A 22,500-nucleotide genomic window follows, 5' to 3' on the forward strand; every position below is an offset into this window, starting at 1 on the left:
CCTCAAATTACCAACAACAAGGGTGTAAAAAAAGTATATCTGCTTAACTCCCCAACAACTCCAAATCATTTTATTTGGTGTCAAGTATTCATTGGTATTTAGAAAATTACTGTTATAAAAATGTTTATGGGTTCAGGCCAAAAAAGCACAATTCGCCCAATTCAGCCTATGGGAGGTGAACAAGTAAAGTCTTGATTAACATTACATTTTGGCATGTACAACTTGTCATGGCACTGCATAACTGTTTTCAAGTGATTTTAAAGATTTGGGGCATGTGAAATATTGAACACCATTGTGGGCCCCTTTCGCTCCCATTGGTTTTATCTGCTAAGAAAAATCATAATCTTTTGAAAAATTGTGGCTTTTTTAATGTTTTCAGTATTGGGTTCTGGCCAGACCCATTACATTACATTTAAGACCTCTGTTGGTAACCAACGCAGGTGAAATATGTTGGTGGTTTGAACTTGCATACTACTATAGAGCAGAACAAGCATTAGTGGGCATGTATCAGACTTCATTTTGACAGTCAGTAATGTCAACCTCCACTAAGAGCCCTTTTACTGCGTTACAACTCAAGTTTGACATCGCTGCAAGTGGCAGTACACATGGCAAAAAACAGCTTTTGATAATCTTGTAAAGTGTGATGCCTGTGCAGGTGCACTGTGGTGGTCAAGCATGAGTGTGTTACTGTATGTGTGAAGCACATCACATGGTAATGACATTGATTATGAAGTGTTACACCTGTGTAAGAATACGTATTTTGTTCACTCACAGTTGTATTGTGTATGCCTACGCAATCGTCTGGTGATAAGCAATGACGGCCGCGTCATTTCTGTGGTGTACATGTGTGAATGTGAATACAGCATGTGTATGAGTGGATGGAATTGTGTGTGTGTGTGTTGTGTGTGTGTGTGTGTGTGTGTGTGTGTGTGTGTGTGTGTGTGTGTGTGTGTGTGTGTGCAACATGTATATAAGTGTATGTTTATGTGATCAGTACCACTAACCACTAGTCTTCCTCCACTCTCAGTGTCAGGTGCTACGCAGCGGCCGCAGCATCTCAGGTCAGGATGTACAGCTTTATGGGAGGGGGCCTGTTCTGCGCCATTGTGGGGAACATCCTATTGGTGGTTTCCACGGCGACAGACTACTGGATGCAGTATCGTCTCTCGGGCAGCATCGCCCACCAGGGCCTGTGGAGGTACTGCATGTCCGGGAAGTGCTACATGCAGACGGACAGCATTGGTGAGACAACCTCACACACACGCCACAAGGGGGCCTGACCCAGGGGAATGGCTGGTTCTTTTCACGTTACAGACCTGTTGCTGAACATCTACGGAGAGAATGTTGTGCATGAAGGGAATTGCTACTAGATGGCGCCATCTACTGTCTCTGTATGAGCAGTCAATGCTTACGGCATCGTTCATATTGATAGTTATAATGGTTATGGCCATATGTTAATTAATTATGGGAGTGCCCAGGAACCCTTTGAACCATCTGTCTGTCTTCCCTCAGCCTACTGGAATGCCACGCGGGCCTTTATGATTCTGTCAGGGATGTCATGCTTCGCGGGCATCATCGCGGGCATCCTGTCCTTCGCCCACTTCTCTGCTTTTGAGAGGTTCAATCGCTCCTTCGCTGCAGGGATCATGTTCTTTGTTTCCAGTGAGTCCTCTGTTTACATTAATGACTTGGTGCATGAGGTTGCAACACACACGCACGCACACACACGCACGCACACACACACACACACACACACACGCACGCACGCACGCACGCACACACACACACACACACACACACACACACACACACACACACACACACACACACAATGTCATACAGACGCAGGGGAACACACACAAACATCATGCACAGGTGATACATTCAGTGCCCTGGCATACTATATTGTTACTTTGTTACTAATTGTTACTACATTTCGATAGTAATGTATCCATGTTCCCCCAGCTTTATTTGTTCTCCTGGCGATGGCCATCTATACGGGTGTGACAGTGAACTTCCTGGGGAAGCGCTTCGGTGACTGGCGCTTCTCCTGGTCCTACATACTGGGCTGGGTGGCACTACTCATGACCTTCTTTGCAGGTAAGAACTGGCATGTAGAGTGAATAACTACTCAATCGTGGTTCCCTACCAATGTCTTAATCTCCACTGATCACAGAGGATCACTGAAGTGACTGCTATATGTGTATTATACGACAGTGTGAATCTGTATTATAGTATTAGACGTACCGTGAGTAAGTAATGTGGGGAAACAAGGCATACCAGAGCAACAGGTTGTGAGGTCCTCTATGTCTGGTTTGTGCCCACTAACACATCTGATATATGTCTGTTCCAGGGATTTTTTACATGTGTGCCTACAGAATGCATGAATGTAGGAGAGGGGGCAGTCCGCGCTAGGGGAACAGCGCAAGCAAGCCACAAACACTTTTTAAAAAGAGGACCATTTTACACTGAATGAATGATCATGCTTATCCAGCGAGGCAAGCATGCATGTATACCGCTTTTCTTGACTGGGCTTCAACCGTGAACAAGATGTCTAATGCTTCTTCCCAGTGGATTTCCTGGATAAATAAAGGTTTGATCGAAAAAGACTTGTGACAATGGCCTACCCCTTATTTTTTGTTACCATTCACATTTGCCATATTCTCATGACTTTATGTTCCGACATGGATCATACACATGTTTCAACACAAGAGGGCACTACCTTTTAACAGAGCTAAGTCATCCCAGTGTAGTTCAAAGACAGTATAGCTTAACTTGCAGTGACCCAGTTGAAGTAAAAGAAAAGGTTTAAACACGTTCTGATTTACCTTAGTTTATTTGTAAACAAACAACAAACATTGAATTATTATAATAATTATAATAATTATTACAGAACGGAACTTACTCATAATTCAGTTGCTAAGTTGTTTTAAGAAGTCCAAGGACAACTGCATTGTAAAAGAGGACCACACTGTGCAACAGGTAAAGCTTTGCCATACACCTACTGTACATCTCTCCTTTATATCTACTCTCTATGCAGTGAGACATGCTTACATTCTCCTCTGAGCTGAGTATCCCTATAGGGTAGCCCTAATGACAATCTGAAGCAATACAATGTTTTGTATTGTTAGGTATAATAGTTTCGTACATGGATATGGTCTGTATTAAAACTGTTGCACAAGAGTGTAGAGAACAATATATCAAAATAAAACCAATTAAGACTAAATAAACGTGGTTCATTGGGAAACCCCAAAGGCTGTAAGAACTGGCTTAGTGTCAACACAGTGATTCAAGATAAGAATCCCGAACGTAATAGTGAAATAGTAATCTTTATTAAGTTGTTTATGGAACAGATTTTTTCCATAGCCGTCGTGCTGTGGAAACTCACATTGTCCTCTCTGTGGTTGGAAGGAGGAACATAGGGGGGGGGGGGAGGGGGGGGGGGTTCTAGAACACTCTACAGACAATGCAAGAAGAACAGAATGGAATGAAGAAGAATTCCTGAACCACTGGGTGGGGTGGTGACTGTTTGTTCCAATGCCTACATTGTAAGTCCATAACCATGGCTTCCTCCTTCACTAAGGTACTTGACAATTAACATCAACTGCAAGGAAAGAGGCAGTAGACACTGAGGTAATGGATGCGTGGGCTATTTCTGACCCAGGAACAATGGAAGAAATGTAAATACTTAGTCATCAAACACTCCAACTCCATACTTGGTCCCTTCAGCATCAATGATGAAATTAAGTTTACAGTGTTCCAATATCCGTTGCAATGACACTGACAGACAACACCAGATAGATTAGTGTGAAGCAATTTTGTGGATTTTGGGATGTAATTCTCTCTGTCACATGCATAGAGTCACGTATGAATCCCCTGTTTACTCTTCTATAACAATAATAATAATAATAATAATAATACATTTTATTTGAAGCGCTTTTCATTTGATCAGTCTCAAAGTGCATAGAACTGAGTGAATAATAAAAAATAAAAATACACTATAAACAACTAAGAAGACCACAGGAAGGCCTGTTTGAAGAGGTGAGTATTTAGACCTGTTTTGAAGGAGGAGAGTGTCTGGGTTGTCATGAGGGCCTTCCAGAAGCTCATTCCAGAGGCAATGTCCGGCATTGCAGAAGGCACAGTTACCCATTGAGCACAGCTTAATATACACTGATAATGTAATTAAGTGTTTGTCTGGGATTAGAGTAATGGTCTGACACGTGTTTACTGATCAAAGTCCTGATCTTTTCCTAGGCCGAATCTGAGGACACACTCTCACACACGCACGCGCACGCGCACGCACGCGCGCACACACACACACACACACACACACACACACACACACACACACACACACACACACACACACACACACACACACACACATACACACACACACACCCATACACACACACACACACACAGGATGTTGAGACGGCTACGGTGAAGTGTCTTTGCTCAATGATAAAGAGAGGGCATGGTGCCACAATTCACTTTGCTCCAGTTGATAGGAACTATTGAAAGAGAAAATTACTGAATGCGGGTTATAAATCATCAAAAATTGTTGTCGTTTGAATTACAGATTGCACCTTGAAAGCAACTTCTGGACATAACAGGTGTCACATGCCATCTAGACTCGTCTCTCATGTATTCTTTGTCTAAGGAGCTGCTAGTACCATAACACCTGGTTGTGTAGAAAGCTAGCTTGTTGAAATTCACTCAATCAACCTGATTCTGAAGAATGGCAATTATTTCCACTTCAAAAGAGAGGATCTTCTTTCTCCTGATGAGATTTTAATTCTATACTCAGGCAGATGTTCACACAGCTGTCTATACCTGTGGCTGCACATGGATGCAAATGCACACACACACACACACACACACACACACACACACACACACACACACACACACACACACACACACACACACACACACATCATACATACAAAAACTCTCTCACCAAAACTCTAATGGGAATGTGCCATAACACTCTTTCCCCTGGTTTTTACCCATGGGCTGATAAGGTTTGAGATGTTACTCTCAGTAGAGAAGTGAGCTGACACAGCATTGTCCTATACAAACTATCCTCATCCCACCCTGCCCCATCCCATAGACCTCACCCTACCCTTTCCCACACCCACCACACCCCTAGCCCCTTGCCCAAGTCCCCACCCCCCTGTCTGGCCCCCTCTTCCCAAAAGAGCTCTGCCAACTGCTCCCACTAGCCTACTACAAAACAGCTTGTGCTGCTAAGCTTATCTCCCTCACCGAACTCCTTTCTAACATACATTCCATTTCTTTATTTTGCCAAGATATTATATTTTTCAGATTAACATTTATTTTTTTGGATTGTCATCTTACACACATCTTAAGAGGCAAGAAATGTATCAGTACACAGTGTAATGTAATGCAATGTAATGTAATAATACTTGTTCACTATGTTAAGTGTTACCGTAACTGACAATGAGTAAGGCAGCGATGGTTGTTTTTAAAAGATTTTATTGTGCCACACAGGTGAACACTACCGTGGTTTTGCATTTAGTGCACACAATACAGGAGACAAAGTGATAATAAACATTGCACAGGAAAAGAAAAAAAATTATATAATTTACTAATCTTGTCATAAATAAAGTCTATGTATCACTGAATATGGAGTGGTTCTTTGACTTTAAATACGCAACTTATGACTGGGTTTCTGTGAAAGCTTTGAGGGTGATTTTGAAGGATAGTTTTATGATGAAAGATACATATTTAGTTGAGTGAGAGGCTCCACACAGCCAGAGTAACTTGTTTCATGAGGTAAAGATTAAATCATTATAATATAAAGAATATTTGACCTCATATCATAAGCACTCCGCCTAAAGCTTCTGTCTACCGCACCAGCAACCTTGAATGGTCAGACTTGACATGGACCCAGGAGCAAACTGAGAGAGGCAGCCAGTCCGACTTGGATTCAGCTTTGGCCAAATTCCACCCTTTTCCTCCGCATGACTTGGATCCAGTCGACTGCTCCTCTCACCCCATTGATCCAGACTGTCTATCACTAGCTTATCCCTATAAGGAAACAACTGTCTGGATGACTGCATGGGAAAAAGGATCTGTCAGCTTGTCCTACAGATTGATATAACTCATATTATACAGGTATGTTTGATTTGCAAGGGGCTGTACCTTCCAAAATTATCAGGGTGGTAATATAATTGCAATAAGCATAAAACATTTGACCTGCACCAATGTACACCTATGTAATATCTATGAACGGTTATGGTAGCTTATAACGGTAATGAAAAATCTAGAATAAATTAATGTGGAGCACCTCCCAATTCTACTTGTTAATATGTCAATAAGCATAATGAAATACAGAATTATGACATAGCCACCCTACTTCTTTGTTGCCTGTATAGCAAATTCCTTTGAAAACACAATTTGTACATGATTGATGTTTTACCAAACCAATAAACAATAATAATTAACTGGGGATTGTGTATGTACTGAAATGAAGTGAAGGCTGGCTGTCAGTCTTCTCTCCGTTGCACAGCAATGTTCTCAGATGAGACCCGCCATCATGTGACTGTTCTTATGAAGGTGGTATGGGGGATGGTATAAGGGCTTATTTGGTTTGTAGAAATACACCAACTTAAAAAAAAAAAGATATAATTGATATCATTTCTCTCCTTCAGGCCAAGAAGCAAGTACCCTCTCCTCCCACCCCCAACCCCCCACCGCCCCACTCCTTCACACTTCCTCTTCTTTTTTCTGCACTGTCATGCTTCGCTATGCTAACCCATGATGCATCTCACCCCAGTGCATCACTCCTTTGATCGTCCCTGTCATCTCTCACTGCACTTAGTTTCTCAGATAAAGTAAAGATTCTTTACACCGCGTGGCTAACATGCGAGATCCATTCTGATCTCCTATAGCTCTTTACATGGCACATTGCGTGTCCATCCGGACATGTCTCTTTTCTTTTGAGTCTATCTTTTCTTGGAGGTGATGGCTGTGAGGGAGGCATGAGGTCCACTGTAAATAACAGAATAGTTATTGCATAGGAGGCTTTAAGAGTTATAGGAGACAACAACAGGATGTTATTGACAAGGAGGCAAAGTTGGGAATGTTGTACATCACCTCTTGGAAACCAAGCATTTATTTTTGAAGTGAGACTGCACTGAAAACTGATACGTGTGATCTGTGAAGGGACAGTAGCAGTTGCCGGAAACTGACACAGTAAAAAGTAATGGTAGGCAAGGTATAAGCAATTCTGTTTTACCAAATTGCCATGAGTATCAATCTTATAAAAGGGAGCTCCTAGAGGCACCATACACAAGCCAGTGATTGTGAATCCTATGAGAATACTGGCTTCATTTAAGGCTGAGCTCCACACTTCTTTGGAGATGCACAAAATGTCACTTAGCTTGACAATAAGGCTGTTGTATGCCCAGTGATACACATTGCAAGCATTAGTGGTGTGTTGTGTTTGAGGTGTATAAGAATCATCATGAAACTGACAAAGGTACTACAATGAGACAGCACTAAACAGACTTTGGCAGAGTCCCACCCTCCTCCTCTCCCTAGAAGACTATTTAGATTTCACTTTTCACCTTTAAAACAACCTTCAAAGCCACTGAACAGGAGAGAGGAGGGTGGTATTTATGTAAGATATACCACACCTCTATGAGTAAGTCATAAAATAAGAGTAAATACAACAATAGCAACAAAAATAATAGTATTTTCAGATCACAATCGTAATACAGTGTACAAAGAATGAAATAGATTAAGACTATCATACACAAACAGTCTATCTTTTCAACCAGAGAGGCCACAAACAGCACCTTTTTCTTTAGGCATTTGATAACCCATAATCAGTTGTCTCGTTTACATTGAAAAATCTTCTCATCGGTTTCTAGGTTAATTGAAACTGAACATGAGGTGGAGGAGTAATCAACATTTTCCTCTTATTACGTGAAAAGAAGTGATCTTGTTGTTTCACTCAAATCTCTTCATTTTACAAAATACATTTTTGTTGACTGGGATATTTCAAAGGAATGTGAATAGACATGCTGTTTTTGAAGTTCCTCACCTGCTACAATTACAAATATCTTACATGCTTCAGCTTTGCTTTCATATATATATATTAATGGAGATCTACAAATGGTTGACCCAGTAAATGATAACCATAATAAAAAAAAAACTTATGTTCACCCATTTGATTTCTGTTGAGAGTTTAGGTTACTGATTATTTGAATACTATAATATGGAAGATGGAAACCTTCCTCTCAGTAACCATATACTGTACAGTACATACATCATGGTACAGAAAAGTCCAGAAGGGTGAGGCATTGACTTTCTTTTCAAGAGTTTACTGAAACTCTCTGCTGTCCTAGGCACACTCATACACACAGGGGATTGATCTCAACAAAAAAAAAGTTTTAAATAATCAGTCTCATTTTTGGGCTATTGAGGGTACAATAAATTATTGGTCATTCACTTCTCTAAAAGGACAGTTTACCAAACCGCCCATCAACCCCTAACCCCACCTCCCATCAAGCCCACTACCCTTTCCAGTGTAAGGTTCTGCTTTATTGGAATGTGTGGAGTGATCCATGCAGCTACTGTGCTGCACTGTGTTTCAATCTCATCTAACAGCAATAGGAATGAGTGAGTTAGCAACATGTAGCGTGAATAAGTGTTAAGCTAGGTCCTCAGTGATATACTAAACTGTAGCACAGGTAGAGTGTTAGTTTCTCTCCTAAAGGGAACTGCTCTATGTGGTTCCTGTATAATCTAACCCCTGTCTCTCTCCACCCCAAACTGTCCCTCACAGGCCTGGACACCCAGAATACACAACCAAAACCGAGGCAGAGGGGTAAAGAAGAAGAGAGATTCACTTGTCATGGCAGCCAAATGAAGAGAAAAATTTGAGACAAGAGAGTTAAGATCAAAGCCAGTCCTTTCATCGTCAAGCAATGGAGTGAACGTTTCACACTTCAGAGACAGGAGGAGACAGCGATGTCAGGCCGAAGCTGAGGATTCTGGGTAGTGTGGTCTTTGGAATAGTGAGTCCTGAGGTGCTTATTGCATTGTCCTGAAGCCAGTCAAGGCGGTGTGGAGGAGCCCTAGTCATCCTGGCTAAGTTTTTTGGTGCCACAAACCTTGAGTTGGCGGGAGGGGGGAGGGGGGGGGGGGGGGGGGGGGTGAGAGTGGGATTCTGGAGTGGTTGGGTGGTTCTCCCCAGGGTAAGGGGTGAGAGTGGGGGCTCTAGGGGTGGTTGTTAGGTCCCCCCAGGGTAGGATAAGGGGTAAGGGGGTAAGAGTAGGAGTTCTGGGGTGGTTGTGTGGTCCACCCCACGGTAAGGGGGTTAAAGCAGGAGCTCAGGGGGTGGTTTTTCTGAAGCGTCTCTACTTGCGTCGGCGATGGTGTTGATGGTGGCTTTGCATGTCTTCCATAGTAACCCTGCCCCACACCCCGATCACAAACGCCTCGATCTCACACTCGTTCTCGCCACGAGCGATACGGAAGTAACCGTTCTCACCCCAGTTCTTCCCCCAGGAGTTGGCAGCGATCTGGAAGAGAGTTATGAGGACATTAATCAATGATTGTTCATCATGGTCATTTAGCAGAAGCTTATATCCAAAGTGAGGGACAGTTGGAGGGCTATTATGAATGACGATGTAAAAAAAGAGGACATTTACTTAAAAAACAACATACAGCAAGGACGCAGGTTTAGGTTGTGTCCTGAGATGTGTATACATCTTTATGAATGGCACTTTTCCACTTTGGCACTTTTGGCACCAGTGCTTGGCCTAAAGCCTCAGACTTTTGTGTTTCCATCTCTGAGAACATCCCAAACAAGGTCCCAAAAGCCCTGGGTCATGGCCCCAAGGTCCTACCCTGACCTGGGACCTGGGGGAGATTCTTGGGACTGGGTTATGGTGTATGATGTTGTTTAGCTAGGCAAGACTATGGGACAACTGCTATTTGTATGTCAACCTACAATACTGAGATATGGAAATGAGATATAAACTGTTACTTTGGTTTATAAGCATTTATATGTACTATTAAGTTTGCTCAGCTGTGGGTAAGCACCCGTTCCATTTCTGGGGAAAGGTGAATGGCTCATCTGGCTGGCTAACTGGACAATCTATGCTAGTTTTTGTGAACATTTCCAAACTAAATAAATGCCTCACACTCAACCACAAACTCCTTTTCTAGTTTAAATGTCATGCTACTAAGAAATTCGTATTTAATTTTTCAGTCACAAGTAGCTGGTTTGAGGGTGAAACTTGAGAAGGAAACGCGCTTCTGATGATGTCCATAGTTTGCTCCTCCTTGCTCTCCCCAAGTCCTCACAATCACCCGAATGGTGGAAGCACAACGCGTCAAAGAAGACACCGGTGCTTGGGCCCAAAAAAAGTCTGGAGTGGGACCTGGTATCTAGTGGAAAAGCGCCATAAGAGAAGTCTGATAGGAGCATTTACCCAGAACTTCCTTGTTGTCCCATCGTAGTTACGCTCCTCTCCCCACCTGGAACACAGAGAGAGATTGATTAATGAAGTGGATTGTTGATAGAACATCAAATACATGTACAAGAGTGGATTATTTTTCACTAGCACAATGAATAATCAGACAATGAAGAGGCATGAAAACACACACACACACACACACACACACACACACACACACACACACACACACACACACACACACGCACACACACAGAGTCACAACTTTCATGTTTGAAATGTTAATAGCTCTGAGACAAAATCTGTACCAGAGTTTAACTGCTGTTTTTAACCTTGTACATAAAGAACTGCTTTGAAAATGTACCACCTGCACGCACACAGACGCTGTATTCGAGGAACAGCTATAAGTAGAGGCAGAGATCCTGACAGCCCTGGACAAAACATCTTTCATCTCCCTAACGGCATCCTGAAAACAAGGTCTTATTTATGGCTAGGGCTCAGAAACACACACACACACACACACACACACACACACACACACACACACACACACACACACACACACACACACACACACACACACACACACAAACATCGAAATCATTCCATTTCTCAGAACACGGAATTCCCCCTCTGCCACTTCCCCCTCACAGGAAACAGGAAGAAGAGGGATGGCCAGGGAGGAAGTGGACACCGCCTTGCCCCTGTCATCTCACAGAGGTAGCACACACAACAACATCATTGAACAGTACTGTAGGTTGGCCGTGGCTCACAAATAGACACCTCAACCTCTGCTGGAACCCCGTCTCTCTCTCTCTCTCTCTCTCTCTCTCTCGCTCTTTCTCTCTCTCTCTCTCTCTCTCTCTCTCTCTCTCTCTCTCTCTCTCTCTGTCTATCTCTGTCTCTCTCTTCCAGCATGCTTTGTTCTCAGGAAGCCTTTGCTGAGGCCCATAAATTCCCATCATGCTTAGCTCCAGGTCTAAGCTGGCAGTTGCGTACGGTTGACCTCCCTGTGTTGCTGTGTCTCCAGACCAATACTCCCCCTCCCCAGTTCTATTCCCATCCTGTTTGTGAGCTCTCCGGCCTCCCGGCTCAGAGGAGCCTCGAGGGCCAATCAGTTGTTATCATTTATAGAAGATAGGAATGCTGGGAAAATATCTATTGGGTTTCAGTCATTGCCAACCTGGTAGCGTGCCACCAAAACATTGGCAAACAATGACAGCCTTCAATCAGTACATGCCGTTATAAGCCAGTTCTGTTTCAGGCTGAGACTGGGGTCAAAACACGGAAAAGGCAATCAAAAACAGCTGCATAAACATCAGGCCCCTCTGAAATCTGAAATAGATGGAGGGAAAAGATGCAGTTTTGAGGTCCCGAAGCTTTCCATGGGCTGTGTGTGTACGAGCAGAGCCAGACAGAGTCAAACCACTGTGGAGCTCTTATCTCCCACAGTTAGCGTACTTCACCCTGGACAATGATAGACATACCACTGCCCCCTCCACCCCCACACATACCCCCCATCCCACACCCCACCAGTGACCTCCTCCCCAGGGTTGATCCCCCCTCTGTCCGGTACAGTTGGGATCAGTGGGCCAGACAATGCCGTTTCCACCAGAGTGGACCTCAATGCGCTAAACACAAACTTTCCCAGGCCCTCGGCTTAATAGAACGCACCACGGCGGGATTTTGGCTGTACAAACATCTGATGGTGTGGCGGTCGGGGCTCTACGCAGTACGAATCCCCCTACCCTCCATCTCCTCCCTCCCTCCCTCCTCCCCCCTTCAACAACCCCCCCATTCCCAAATCCATACCCTCGCTGCCCCCTGAGCCTCCCATCCATCCAGGGCCCAAAGCAGCGAAAGAACCGCAGTGTCAGCGGAGGGATGCAGAGGGGGAGACAAGCAGCCGATCAGACAGGCGCTCACCCACCATCATCATCATCAGTGGAGCATGCTGCATAGACCAGACACCAGTATCGTGCCAGGACTGCCCAGACCTATGCTGTGAGCCTGGATAAACCTGCTATCTACTGGCCTACTGAGCAAAGCACTGTTATACAGACACACACACAGACACGTACTCCTGTATGCACTCTTCACAAACCAGGAGAGATTTACAAGGTATAGGGAGGTTTTTCAGACATGCCCTTGCCTATGAGGTAGGCCACAAAAATGAATAAATACCACACACATAAAGATCTACACGAAACACGTACAAACTCCCTCAGAGTTAAATGACACAATGGCACGTAAGACTCAACCACAGCCAAACACAACCAGCAGGACAGGACAGGAAGAGGATCCCCCATGCATGCTCTGTTTCTCTTGATCAATGGCCGATCAGATAAGAGCAATGAAACTACTTCCATAACGGCTCCCAGCCCCCTCTGTCTGAAGTTCCTTTGACAGCATTGTTCAAGCCGAAGACAGCAAAGCCTCCAGCAACAGTAATGTACCAAAGCAGTGCACAAACATTTTTACTGCTATATCCCCCTCGGTCACACAGACACAGCACACACAGGCCAGACATTCCAAAGGTAACTAACAGACGTGAGAGAGAATAATGTAATAACAATAATAATAACATTTCCAAAACAGCTGGTTCACATGAAATAGCCACGCAAATATTTACAAGGGGAAAGTGTGTCTTAGCATGTTATCCTAGCTCCCGTCTCAGGAGATGGAATGTCGCCCTTAGATAGCGCAGACATTCAGTCGTGGATGGATACCTACGAGACTAAACGATGAGAGAACGAAGCAGAGGTTTGGGGGTGGGGGTGGGGGGGGTGGAAGAGCCATACAGACAGTCGGGGGGGGGGGGGGGGGGGGGGGGGATAGGTGATAAGTGAAGACGAAACACGAAGGCAGAAGATGGGGGCATTGGTGGGTGGGGGGGAGGTGGCGACAGAGTGGGGGGGCGGGGAAGGGGAGGGGAGGGGAATCCAGGTGTGTCGTCTGCCTGCTCGCATTTTTGTGGTCGCCGTGGTAACCACGGGGCTTGTCTAGAGAACAGGAAGATTGGAGCCGAGTGCCTCGCAGGCACGAACGAGGAGGGAACAGACCACACAACAATGGGTCTCTGAGCATGTAGCAATTTGTTCTCACACCTCAAATAGAAATGAGTGTGCCGCTGTGTTTTGCAATTCTTGGCAGATCAAGTTGACAGTTGTATTAACAAATATACAAACTAATTAATTTTCAAATATACTGCCTATACTACAATGTTCTTTATGGAGCCTACTGCATAAGTGATGATAGTGATAAATGCTGTGGCCTTACCCTGTGATCCTGACAGAGTGTGTTCCATGTTTGCGGTAGTGTGGTGGTTTGGTGAAGCTGACATCTGTGTGTTTGTAGATCCCACTTTTATACACAAAGAAATCCTCATGGACTTCCAAGATGGCTGCAGGGAACACAAGTAGACAGACACACACATTAGGCCTACTGATGGACAGATACACAGACAACCCTTTGGACAAATCTATAGATTTTCAGGGACCTCTTAAAAGGTTACACCAAAGTCATATTGTCATATGAATACAATCAGCTCTATCATTGACTCTATTCAAGTGAAACATGAACTGTAGTTTGGTAACAAGCCTATGCTTTTCAATGGACGACAACCCGCCAACTTTGATTGCTTGATGTCTGGCAAAGAACTCCTGTGTTTGACAAATCCCAAAAAGCTTAACTCTATCTTTGCCCTCATGTTAATTCAAAAGCATATTCATCAAGTGTCATTTCCTCATTTCAAATAAGGCATGTAACAACTGATATACTTTATTACATCATCAGGTGGTTATTACGTTATATGGTGAATACATTTCCAATTTCCCCTTCATTGCAACACACCCACACAGTGCAGCTGGAGTGTGAGAGGCTTGTTGATCCCCTGCACTTTCATTATGTTGGAGGCCAGTAAAGCAGAACTCCCTATGACTTTCTCATTAAAGCCCAGTGGGAAAACCTGTACTGGGCCTACCGTTCTCATTGTCTCTTACTGCAAACAGGACCTCCCTTCTTAGAAACAAATACATTTCAGACATACAATACTCAAGAACACACACACACACACAGACACACACACACAAATCCCTGTAATTCCAGAAAAAAAATTAAACTTGACATTAGGCCAAGGTTTCTATCTTGCTGTTTGAAACAATACATGTAGAGGTTGGCACAGGCTCATAGAGAGCGCCTCTGGGGAACCACACAACATTACATGCACGTACGCACACACACACACACACACACACACACACACACACACACACACACACACACACACACACACATAGGCATTGTGCTGTGATTTACTGTACAGTTGTCCAGGTGGGTGCCTAGGAGTCTCCCTTTCAATGAATAAGTTGACTGAGTTCAAAGTTGAAACCAAGGACAATTAGTTTGATCAGGTTCTGGTCACCAAAGACCTCTGAAGGTCAAATCCCCGACCTGGGACTCCACCTTTGACCTCTACTGACTGTTTATGTTTAGGACTGCTTTGCATTCTGCAGACGGAGAGGAGTTATACATCTAATCACGCACATGTACACACACACACACACACACACACACACACACTCACACACACACACACACACACACTACAGTATCTTACCTTGCACTGGGCCATTATCCATAATCTCCTTCATGATCTCCTTCTCCTGTGAAGAAACAAGAGATGCAGAACTGTGATTAGATGGATGGAAACAGACTGTGAGAAGTTGAGGAGATCAAAACAATGTGTGTGTGTGTGTGTGTGTGTGTGTGTGTGTGTGTGTGTGCGTACGTGCGTGCGTGCGTGTGGGAGGGGTTTAGTGGTACATACGTTTGATGAGAGCCTGTAGGGAGGTGTGGACTGATAGATGTCATTTTGGTAGTTGTGTGTGTTGGGGCAGTGAGCCGTAGCCTGTCTCTTCCCTCTGCCCACAGAGCGACTCTGCATCATACAGCGGCCAACCTCCGCTGGCGTCTGCTGAGGTGGCGCATATGGATAACACTCCTCTGTCACCACACTGAGAGAGAGAGAGGGAGAGAGAGAGAGAGAGAGAGAGAGAGAGAGAGAGAGAGAGAGAGAGAAACCATAAATACATGGAATTATCAATTCCAAGCAGAACAGCTCAAAATTCCTCCTTGGTGTGTTTCATTTCAAAATGTCTCTAAAATAAAAACCTTTGCAGTGATAATGTCTTAATAATAATGATAATGATGATAATGTCTTTGTCCTACCCTCTACGTCGCAGGTACCACCAGGCTCCGTCAATGCGTCCCCCCGCACAGCCCCCCTGGTTACGGGTGTCACAGGAGATCAGGTTCTGGGGAGACAGCTGGGGGGTCATGTGACCCATGGACTGGATGGAGATCCGGTCTGATGCCACCGCTGGGAAAGAGAGAGAGAAAGAGAGAGAGGGAGAGAGAGAGAGAGAGAGAGAGAGGGAGAGAGAGAGAGAGAGAGAGAGAGGGAGAGAGAGAGAGAGAGAGAGAGAGAGAGAGAGAGAGAGAGTGGGGGAAAGAGAAGGTTTGATGCATTGTGTGAAGATGTACTGCATAAAGAGGGTTGGGGCAAAAAAAAATGGTAAGGCAAGGCCAGGCATGAAGGTTCTCTAAAGCAATGGGGGTGTTCAGGTTGGTATCACACATTATAGGGGTGAGGGAGATGTTAAGGGGGGTAGAGACTCTACCCACTCCACTTTCATGCACAGATAACAGTTGAGGCTTGTCCCAGCCTTTCACCAGCATCATGTTCTGACCCACCTGCTGTGGAGAAGGCCCAGGAGGCAGCACAGTTGCCCTGGTCCAGAGGCTCATGGATCTTCCCTGGCCACTTCTCCACTGCGTTGAAGTTGTGGGGCAGACGGTCATTCTGAGGGTCCATGTTCATCTGGGAAGAGAGGGCAAAGGTTACATGTTGAGTTCTATTTCAGTGTACAGTAGCTTCAGCAACTTGAGTTGACTTTCTTATTTGGAATTGTGCTATATAGTACAATTGAACATGAATTATTATTATAATCAATATTAAATTTAAAGTCACAGGAAATCACAAGGAATAGAGAATATTGTCAACCTAAGTGTAAAGTATGAATATTGCCAGTATGTTTGTGTTTTTGTGTGCAACTGGCACAGGGTGACTGTTTGTCCACAACATAACCCTCATGAATGCAATTCCAATCACAGTGGACTGAATTACATAACACATTCAGATGATTAGCAAATTACATAAGTCTGTCTCGGTTATTCCGGGAGAGAGGACTTATTTTCAGATGATTAAGACCATTAGGATCATTTGTCTCTGAGGAGGGTTAGAATAGACCAGAACCTTTGATCTGTGTCCAGTCCAAGTGACAATGTCAGTGCAAGGGTAGATCGCAATAGAACCCTGAACAGTTTCTACCACCTAATATGGACTCAAATACCTTGGAAATGCATCCTACCCTGGGATTTAGAAAATTTATCCATATCACAGTGGGCATTGCTAAAGTAGAACGCCTTACGCCTTAGATTACTTATCAGTCCGAGAGGTTCTGATACTGCTTACTTTAGCTGTCCTGCGTCATCTAACCAACATATCTGGCTGTTGTCGACGTCAGGCTTCTGTGTAACTTACTCTCCCTCCCTTTAGGAATAACACAGCTGCTAGTGCTGCCTCCGTGCATTCCTGACGTTAATATCTTTACTATTATCCTAGACAGCCACCTGATACAAAGCCCAGGAATGTGCACTTTTGTTGAGTGGGACTCATTGTAGTGGTTATCTGTGGGGTCAAAGTTTTAAACCTGGCCACACAGCAACGCTTGACTTTGTGCAGGGGTGAAGGGTGAAAGGGAGCGTGTATGTGTGTGTGTGTGTGTGTGTGTGTGTGTGTGTGTGTTAGGAGTCGGCCCATTCATTACCTACGCCTGCAGTGTTTACTGTTTGTGGACCGGGAGACAGACAGAGAGATTTATGAATGAGCTCTACAGCTCAGATCTGGCTCCTAGTACAGGTAGGGACGTGCTGGAGGATACTGGAGCAGAAGTGGGGGAGTAGGGTGTGGGGGGGGGGGGGGGGGGGGTGGGGGGGGGGGGGTTGGGGGAGGGTGTCAGTAGGGTGTGAGGGTGGGAGTTGTGTTCAGGTGTTGGGGTGTGGGTGTGTGGAGGAGGGGGGTGATGGGTTGTGTTGTCTGAGGGGGAGATAGCTCCCTCCACCCATCATCAATCACTCCATTCCCATAAACCTTCTCTGATGTTTTGATTCAGTTTTATGTAATCTGTTTAGAAGGCAGGACAGAGGAGAGTGTTGGACTGACTCACACACATACAGAACATACAGACGGACACCGAATACCAACAAACCACCATACTCAGCCTAAGCCTGTAAACACTTGTGCAATGACGGTATTCTCCAGATTTATATCACAGTGCTTAAGACCAAACCACAGCGCCTTGAAGAGGTGAGAAACCAACACACAAACACCTGCACACTGAAGCATCTGCCGAACCGCCCAGCCCCTCCCAACTTCCTGGCACCCCCCTGAGCCCCACATCCTTAGACACTCCCTCCCCCATCCAGAGCCTCCTGATGCCCAGACACCCACACCCATCCCCCCCACACACCCTAGCTTTCCTCCCCATCAAAGCCTCTTACCTGCATCTCGTTCATGCTCATGATGGTCCTGGAGGGCCTCTGGGTCCCTAGGCGGTACCGTATGCCCTCGTCCAGACTCATGCCATGGAAGTAACTGTAGTTTGATGCCTGCCAGCTGGGGAGAGACCACAATGGAACCGTTTGTGGTTGTGGGCTGTGATATCTATCTTAAGACATAGTGTCAGCAATAAGAAACCTGAGCACAGTGCAATTTCAGTAGGTGTCAATGAGTTCACATGAGTGGAGAGAGTGTGCTGGGAGGTGTCATGGTGTGTCTAAGTGTGTGTTTAAGTGTAAGTGAGAGAGAATGTGCCAGCGAGACTGAGTGAAAGTGTGTGTGTGTGTGTGTGTGAGTGCATGTGTGTGTGAATGCGTGTGTGTGTCTCTTACCCATAGTTTCCTCTGTTGACGGCCTGGATCATATCACCCTCTATCAGGCAGGCATACTGCTCACACTTCCAACGTCCTGTGGTTCCACACGTACTGCAGGAGGGAAGGAAGAAAGAAAGGGAGGAGAGAGTGAGGGAGAGATAAGGGAAGAGAGTGGGAGTGGATAGAAAGGGAGAGGGTAGAGAGTCGGGACAGAGAGAGGGGTAGAGAGTGGGAGAGAGGGGGGAGAGGGCAGAGAGAGGCAGAAGAGACAGAAGGACTGTTAGAACACCACTTAACTTGTTAGGTTTTAAGTACTGTAATTGCATGTGTAGGCCTATTACAGTACATAACATAACTGACTGTTTCCCATATTGATGCTAAAGTAGCAGAGGACAAAAATAAAAATAGAGAGGATGTTTAAAAGGATAGCAAATATAAGGCGACACTGTGGAATTCCCCAGGGAGGAACAAAACAACGAGAGTGCTTGGCAGAGGGGAAAGAAAGAGAAGGAGTAAGAGAGAGAGAGAGAGAGAGAGAGAGAGAGAGAGAGAGAGAGAGAGAGAGATAGAGAGAGAGAGAGAGAGAGAGAGAGAGAGAGACGGAGAGAGAGAGAGAGAGAGAGAGAGACAGAGAGAGAGAGAGAGACAGAGAGAGAAAGAGAGACTGAGAGAGAGAGAAAGAGAGAGAGAGAGAAAGAGAGAGAGACAGAGAGAGAGAGAGAGAGAGAGAGAGAGAGAGCGAGAGAGAGCGAGAGAGAGAGAGAGGGACAGAGAGAGAGAGAGAGAGAAGGGGAGGGACAAGGCACGTCAACCATGTAAGGCTACAGAGCACTGAATAATATCCATTTTTAGTCCGAGGAAGCCGGGGGGAGTGAAGACTAACCATCCTGATGAACGTGACGTAGGTTAAAATGTTTGGTTTGGGATCCACTAAAACAGAGCATTCCTACTGTGTGCTTTGTGATGAGTCACAGTGATAAGGGAGCAGTAACAGTAACATGAGGAAGAGCATGACTTCACTGATACAGTATAACAATGTACTAACATGATGTCATTGTTCCTTCCACAAAGCCATCTGTGTGTAATGCATTTTGAATGCCCTCTGTCACATCCATAGTGCACTAGGACTTGCTATAAGCATTCATAACAGTCCATGGCTCCTTATAATGGCCTATATCAATACATAAATGCTTAGAATCCATTCATAATCCATTACACACAGGTGGTCTAAGAAAATGTTACTACTGTAATGCTATTTTGCCTAATAAAAAAGCATGGGAGATGTTTGTGTAAAACTATCCATCACTATCTTCACAGTAACTGTTATGTCGCTGATGTGTCTCACTCTCACACAAATCAGTCCATAAAATGCAAGACTATAGTGTCTACTAGACTGTATCTGTCTGACCATATTAATGGAGTGGATTCCCTGTGAAGTACTCATGACTAACACAGCGGCCCGTCTGATGACTCTGATTGGCGGAAACAGACAGTAACCTCTGACTCTAACCCTTTCCCACAAACAGCCCAGACAAATCCAAGAGTCTGGTGCCAGGGCCAAGACCCAGTGGGCTGAAACAGACATAAATTTACACAGTAATGCGCGGAAAAAAAGCCTCTGAGCTCTCACATGGACAGAGGTCAGAGATACAGGGACATAGGGTCTTCAGTGAGTGAAATATGAGGGCTGTGAGGACTATGGGAGGCCATACTTCAGATTCCTCTTCACACTTCACAATTAGTGTCAGAATCTAGGCGTGATATCAAGCATGGACATTGTTGAGTTTTCTGCTGCTGGGTAATTGTGGGCCACTTGCTGGATACAGTAACTTCCTTGGTTTATTACCACAGCAGTGTGTTCTAGATAGTTTAAGACTAAATCCACTTGCAACAAAATTATGTCAGGGTCTGATCCAGGTGCAATTGGACGCACCTGTGCAGCAATGTTTAATCTCAATTGCAACTAACCACAGGTCTGTACAGCACTGTAGTGGAATGAAAAAGTCTGTTGAAAAGTCCTATGAACCCAATTTAGAGTACACTAGATCCAACAGAAACCCCGGCCAAATCAATGGAGAGGTAATCCCGGCCAGATCAGTGGAGGTAACGGCTCTTGTATACTGGAGGCACTGCGACAGAGATAACTGTAATCAGACAGAGAGTTTTCATGAGCCACAAGCTCAAGACTCAAAGGCCGAAGAGATTCCATCACAACTACAAAAGATTACGCTTATCAGGGACGTATCCTCACACACAGAAGTAGACAAATAAACATAAATGAACATGCACACACACGCACACACATGCACACACACATGCACACACACACACACACACACACACACACACACACACACACACACACACACACACACACACACACACACTCACTCTAGGAATGGGAATATACACACACGTACAGCTTTTGCTAACCCTAACCCTAACCCATGAGCGAACTAACATATGAGGCGACTCTTACGAGGATCCGAGTGGTCAGCCAAGGCGTGTGGGAGGAAGAGATAAGGACCAGGGAGCACAGAGGGAGTGAGACAGAGGGGAGAGCCAGTCATTTGGGAACGGAAGTATTGCACCGTCCTCCACCCAAAACCCTTGTGCCGAAAGAGAGAGAGAGGCTTGGGAGTGTGTAGGAGTGACAGTATGCATGCCTGCATGGGAAATGTGGGAGAACGGACAGTGAGGGGGGGGGTGTATGTATTGGGCGGGGGGGTGCATGTGCACGTGTGCTTGTGCACGTGCAGGTGTGCAAAATGTGTGCAACAAGTGCACTGCGCAGTTCATATGCGTGAGAAACTGCATGTGTCTTGTGTCAGGGTCTATTGTGCGAGTTAGACAGTGAAAGGGGAGTTGGTATGGTAACGCTGGTTCATGCTGTACTCAAGCACGGCAAGTTTATTTTTACCAGGGAGGCAGTGTTTGTTTAACCTCCACAAGTCTCTGTTGAAGGAGAGAGGGAGGAGGGAGACCACAGTTTATCAGGGTTAGACTGACTTTCTAAAGTCCCTTGTCTCTGCTCCTATCAGGCCCTCAACTCTCCCCTAATTGAGTCCTCTTAGTAAGAGTAGTAAGAGACAGTGTCCAGGACTGTCAGGCTGACAGAACACAGCTTCTGCAGTAATGCAACCCAGAGGTCGATGTGGATGACGTCACATCACTGGTGTCAATGTGCTTGAGTAAGGCCGGGAAAAACACCTACTGAGTATATTACATGAGTGTGAAAGTAAATATGATATAGATATATGAATGAGCAAAGACGGCAAACAGACACCCCTCGCCTACACGTCCTGTACACACAAGCTCACCTACGCAGTGTGGGAGGGTGCTCGCACACACACACACACACACACACACACACACACACACACACACACACACACACACACACACACAGACTAAACCATACAAACACACACGCTCACTCATAAACAGCACATGGCAGGGGTATGAGAAACCATTCCAACAGCCAGGTGAGGAATTCTTCCTCCCCTCTTTCTACCCTCTACCTCCTACCTCCTACAATGTCTCCTAGGCCCTACCCCTCCATCCTCTCTCACACTGTTCCTCTACCTACTGTACTACTTTACATGTCCTTATACAGTATGATACCACATGCAAAACTGTACAACAATCATCAACAACCTTGCACTCAAGGTATAAGATAAAAAGCCTGATGTTATTAGTGAGGGTTACTCAGTTCAACGTTTCAGTCAAATCTAAGATAATTATTCATTCTTATGAATTAACTGTTAATCAATGGGCCATACGTGAGTCAAACTTAAGAGATTTGGCCTGTGTTGTGTTGACCTATGGGATCACTGTCTATCCTACCCTGTCTATCCTGTGTGTGTGTGTGTGTGTGTGTGTGTGTGTGTGTGTGTGTGTGTGTGTGTGTGTGTGTGTGTGTGTGTGTGTGTGTGTGTGTGTGTGTGTGTGTGTGTGTGTGTAAGAAAGAGAGTTTATCCAGGTGTAATTGTTTTGAGGTCAAGCTTTTCCACCTTTTTGGGTAAGGATGACTCCCTGCACC

General features: G+C 45.0%; 2 protein-coding genes across 2 annotated transcripts in view; one reads left to right on the forward strand and one right to left on the reverse strand.

The window, feature by feature from the left end:
- Nucleotides 1-1,067: 1,067 nt before the first annotated feature.
- Nucleotides 1,068-2,456, forward strand: LOC310812536 (lens fiber membrane intrinsic protein-like; the record flags this gene model as incomplete). The annotated part of the gene is made up of 4 exons (XM_083681153.1): nucleotides 1,068-1,242; nucleotides 1,513-1,662; nucleotides 1,966-2,100; nucleotides 2,354-2,456. 4 exons carry the CDS (start codon nucleotides 1,068-1,070, stop codon nucleotides 2,413-2,415), a joined length of 522 nt encoding a protein of 173 aa, XP_083537279.1. The 3' UTR covers nucleotides 2,416-2,456.
- A 4,652-nt stretch (nucleotides 2,457-7,108) lies between these two features.
- The window catches only part of tinagl1 (tubulointerstitial nephritis antigen-like 1), a 24,158-nt gene continuing 8,766 nt past the window's right edge, over nucleotides 7,109-22,500 (reverse strand). The window contains exons 4-12 of the mRNA XM_083680731.1: nucleotides 18,477-18,569; nucleotides 18,087-18,201; nucleotides 16,218-16,344; nucleotides 15,693-15,843; nucleotides 15,292-15,478; nucleotides 15,082-15,127; nucleotides 13,743-13,866; nucleotides 10,479-10,524; nucleotides 7,109-9,563 (exon numbers count right to left, since the gene is read on the reverse strand). Of these exons, the coding sequence (XP_083536857.1) occupies nucleotides 9,399-9,563; nucleotides 10,479-10,524; nucleotides 13,743-13,866; nucleotides 15,082-15,127; nucleotides 15,292-15,478; nucleotides 15,693-15,843; nucleotides 16,218-16,344; nucleotides 18,087-18,201; nucleotides 18,477-18,569 (1,054 nt within the window). The 3' untranslated portion in view covers nucleotides 7,109-9,398. The remainder of the gene's footprint in view (nucleotides 9,564-10,478; nucleotides 10,525-13,742; nucleotides 13,867-15,081; nucleotides 15,128-15,291; nucleotides 15,479-15,692; nucleotides 15,844-16,217; nucleotides 16,345-18,086; nucleotides 18,202-18,476; nucleotides 18,570-22,500) is intronic.

Source organism: Argentina silus (assembly GCF_951799395.1).
Source record: "Argentina silus genome assembly, chromosome: 11".
Classification (NCBI taxonomy): Eukaryota; Metazoa; Chordata; class Actinopteri; order Argentiniformes; family Argentinidae; genus Argentina; species Argentina silus.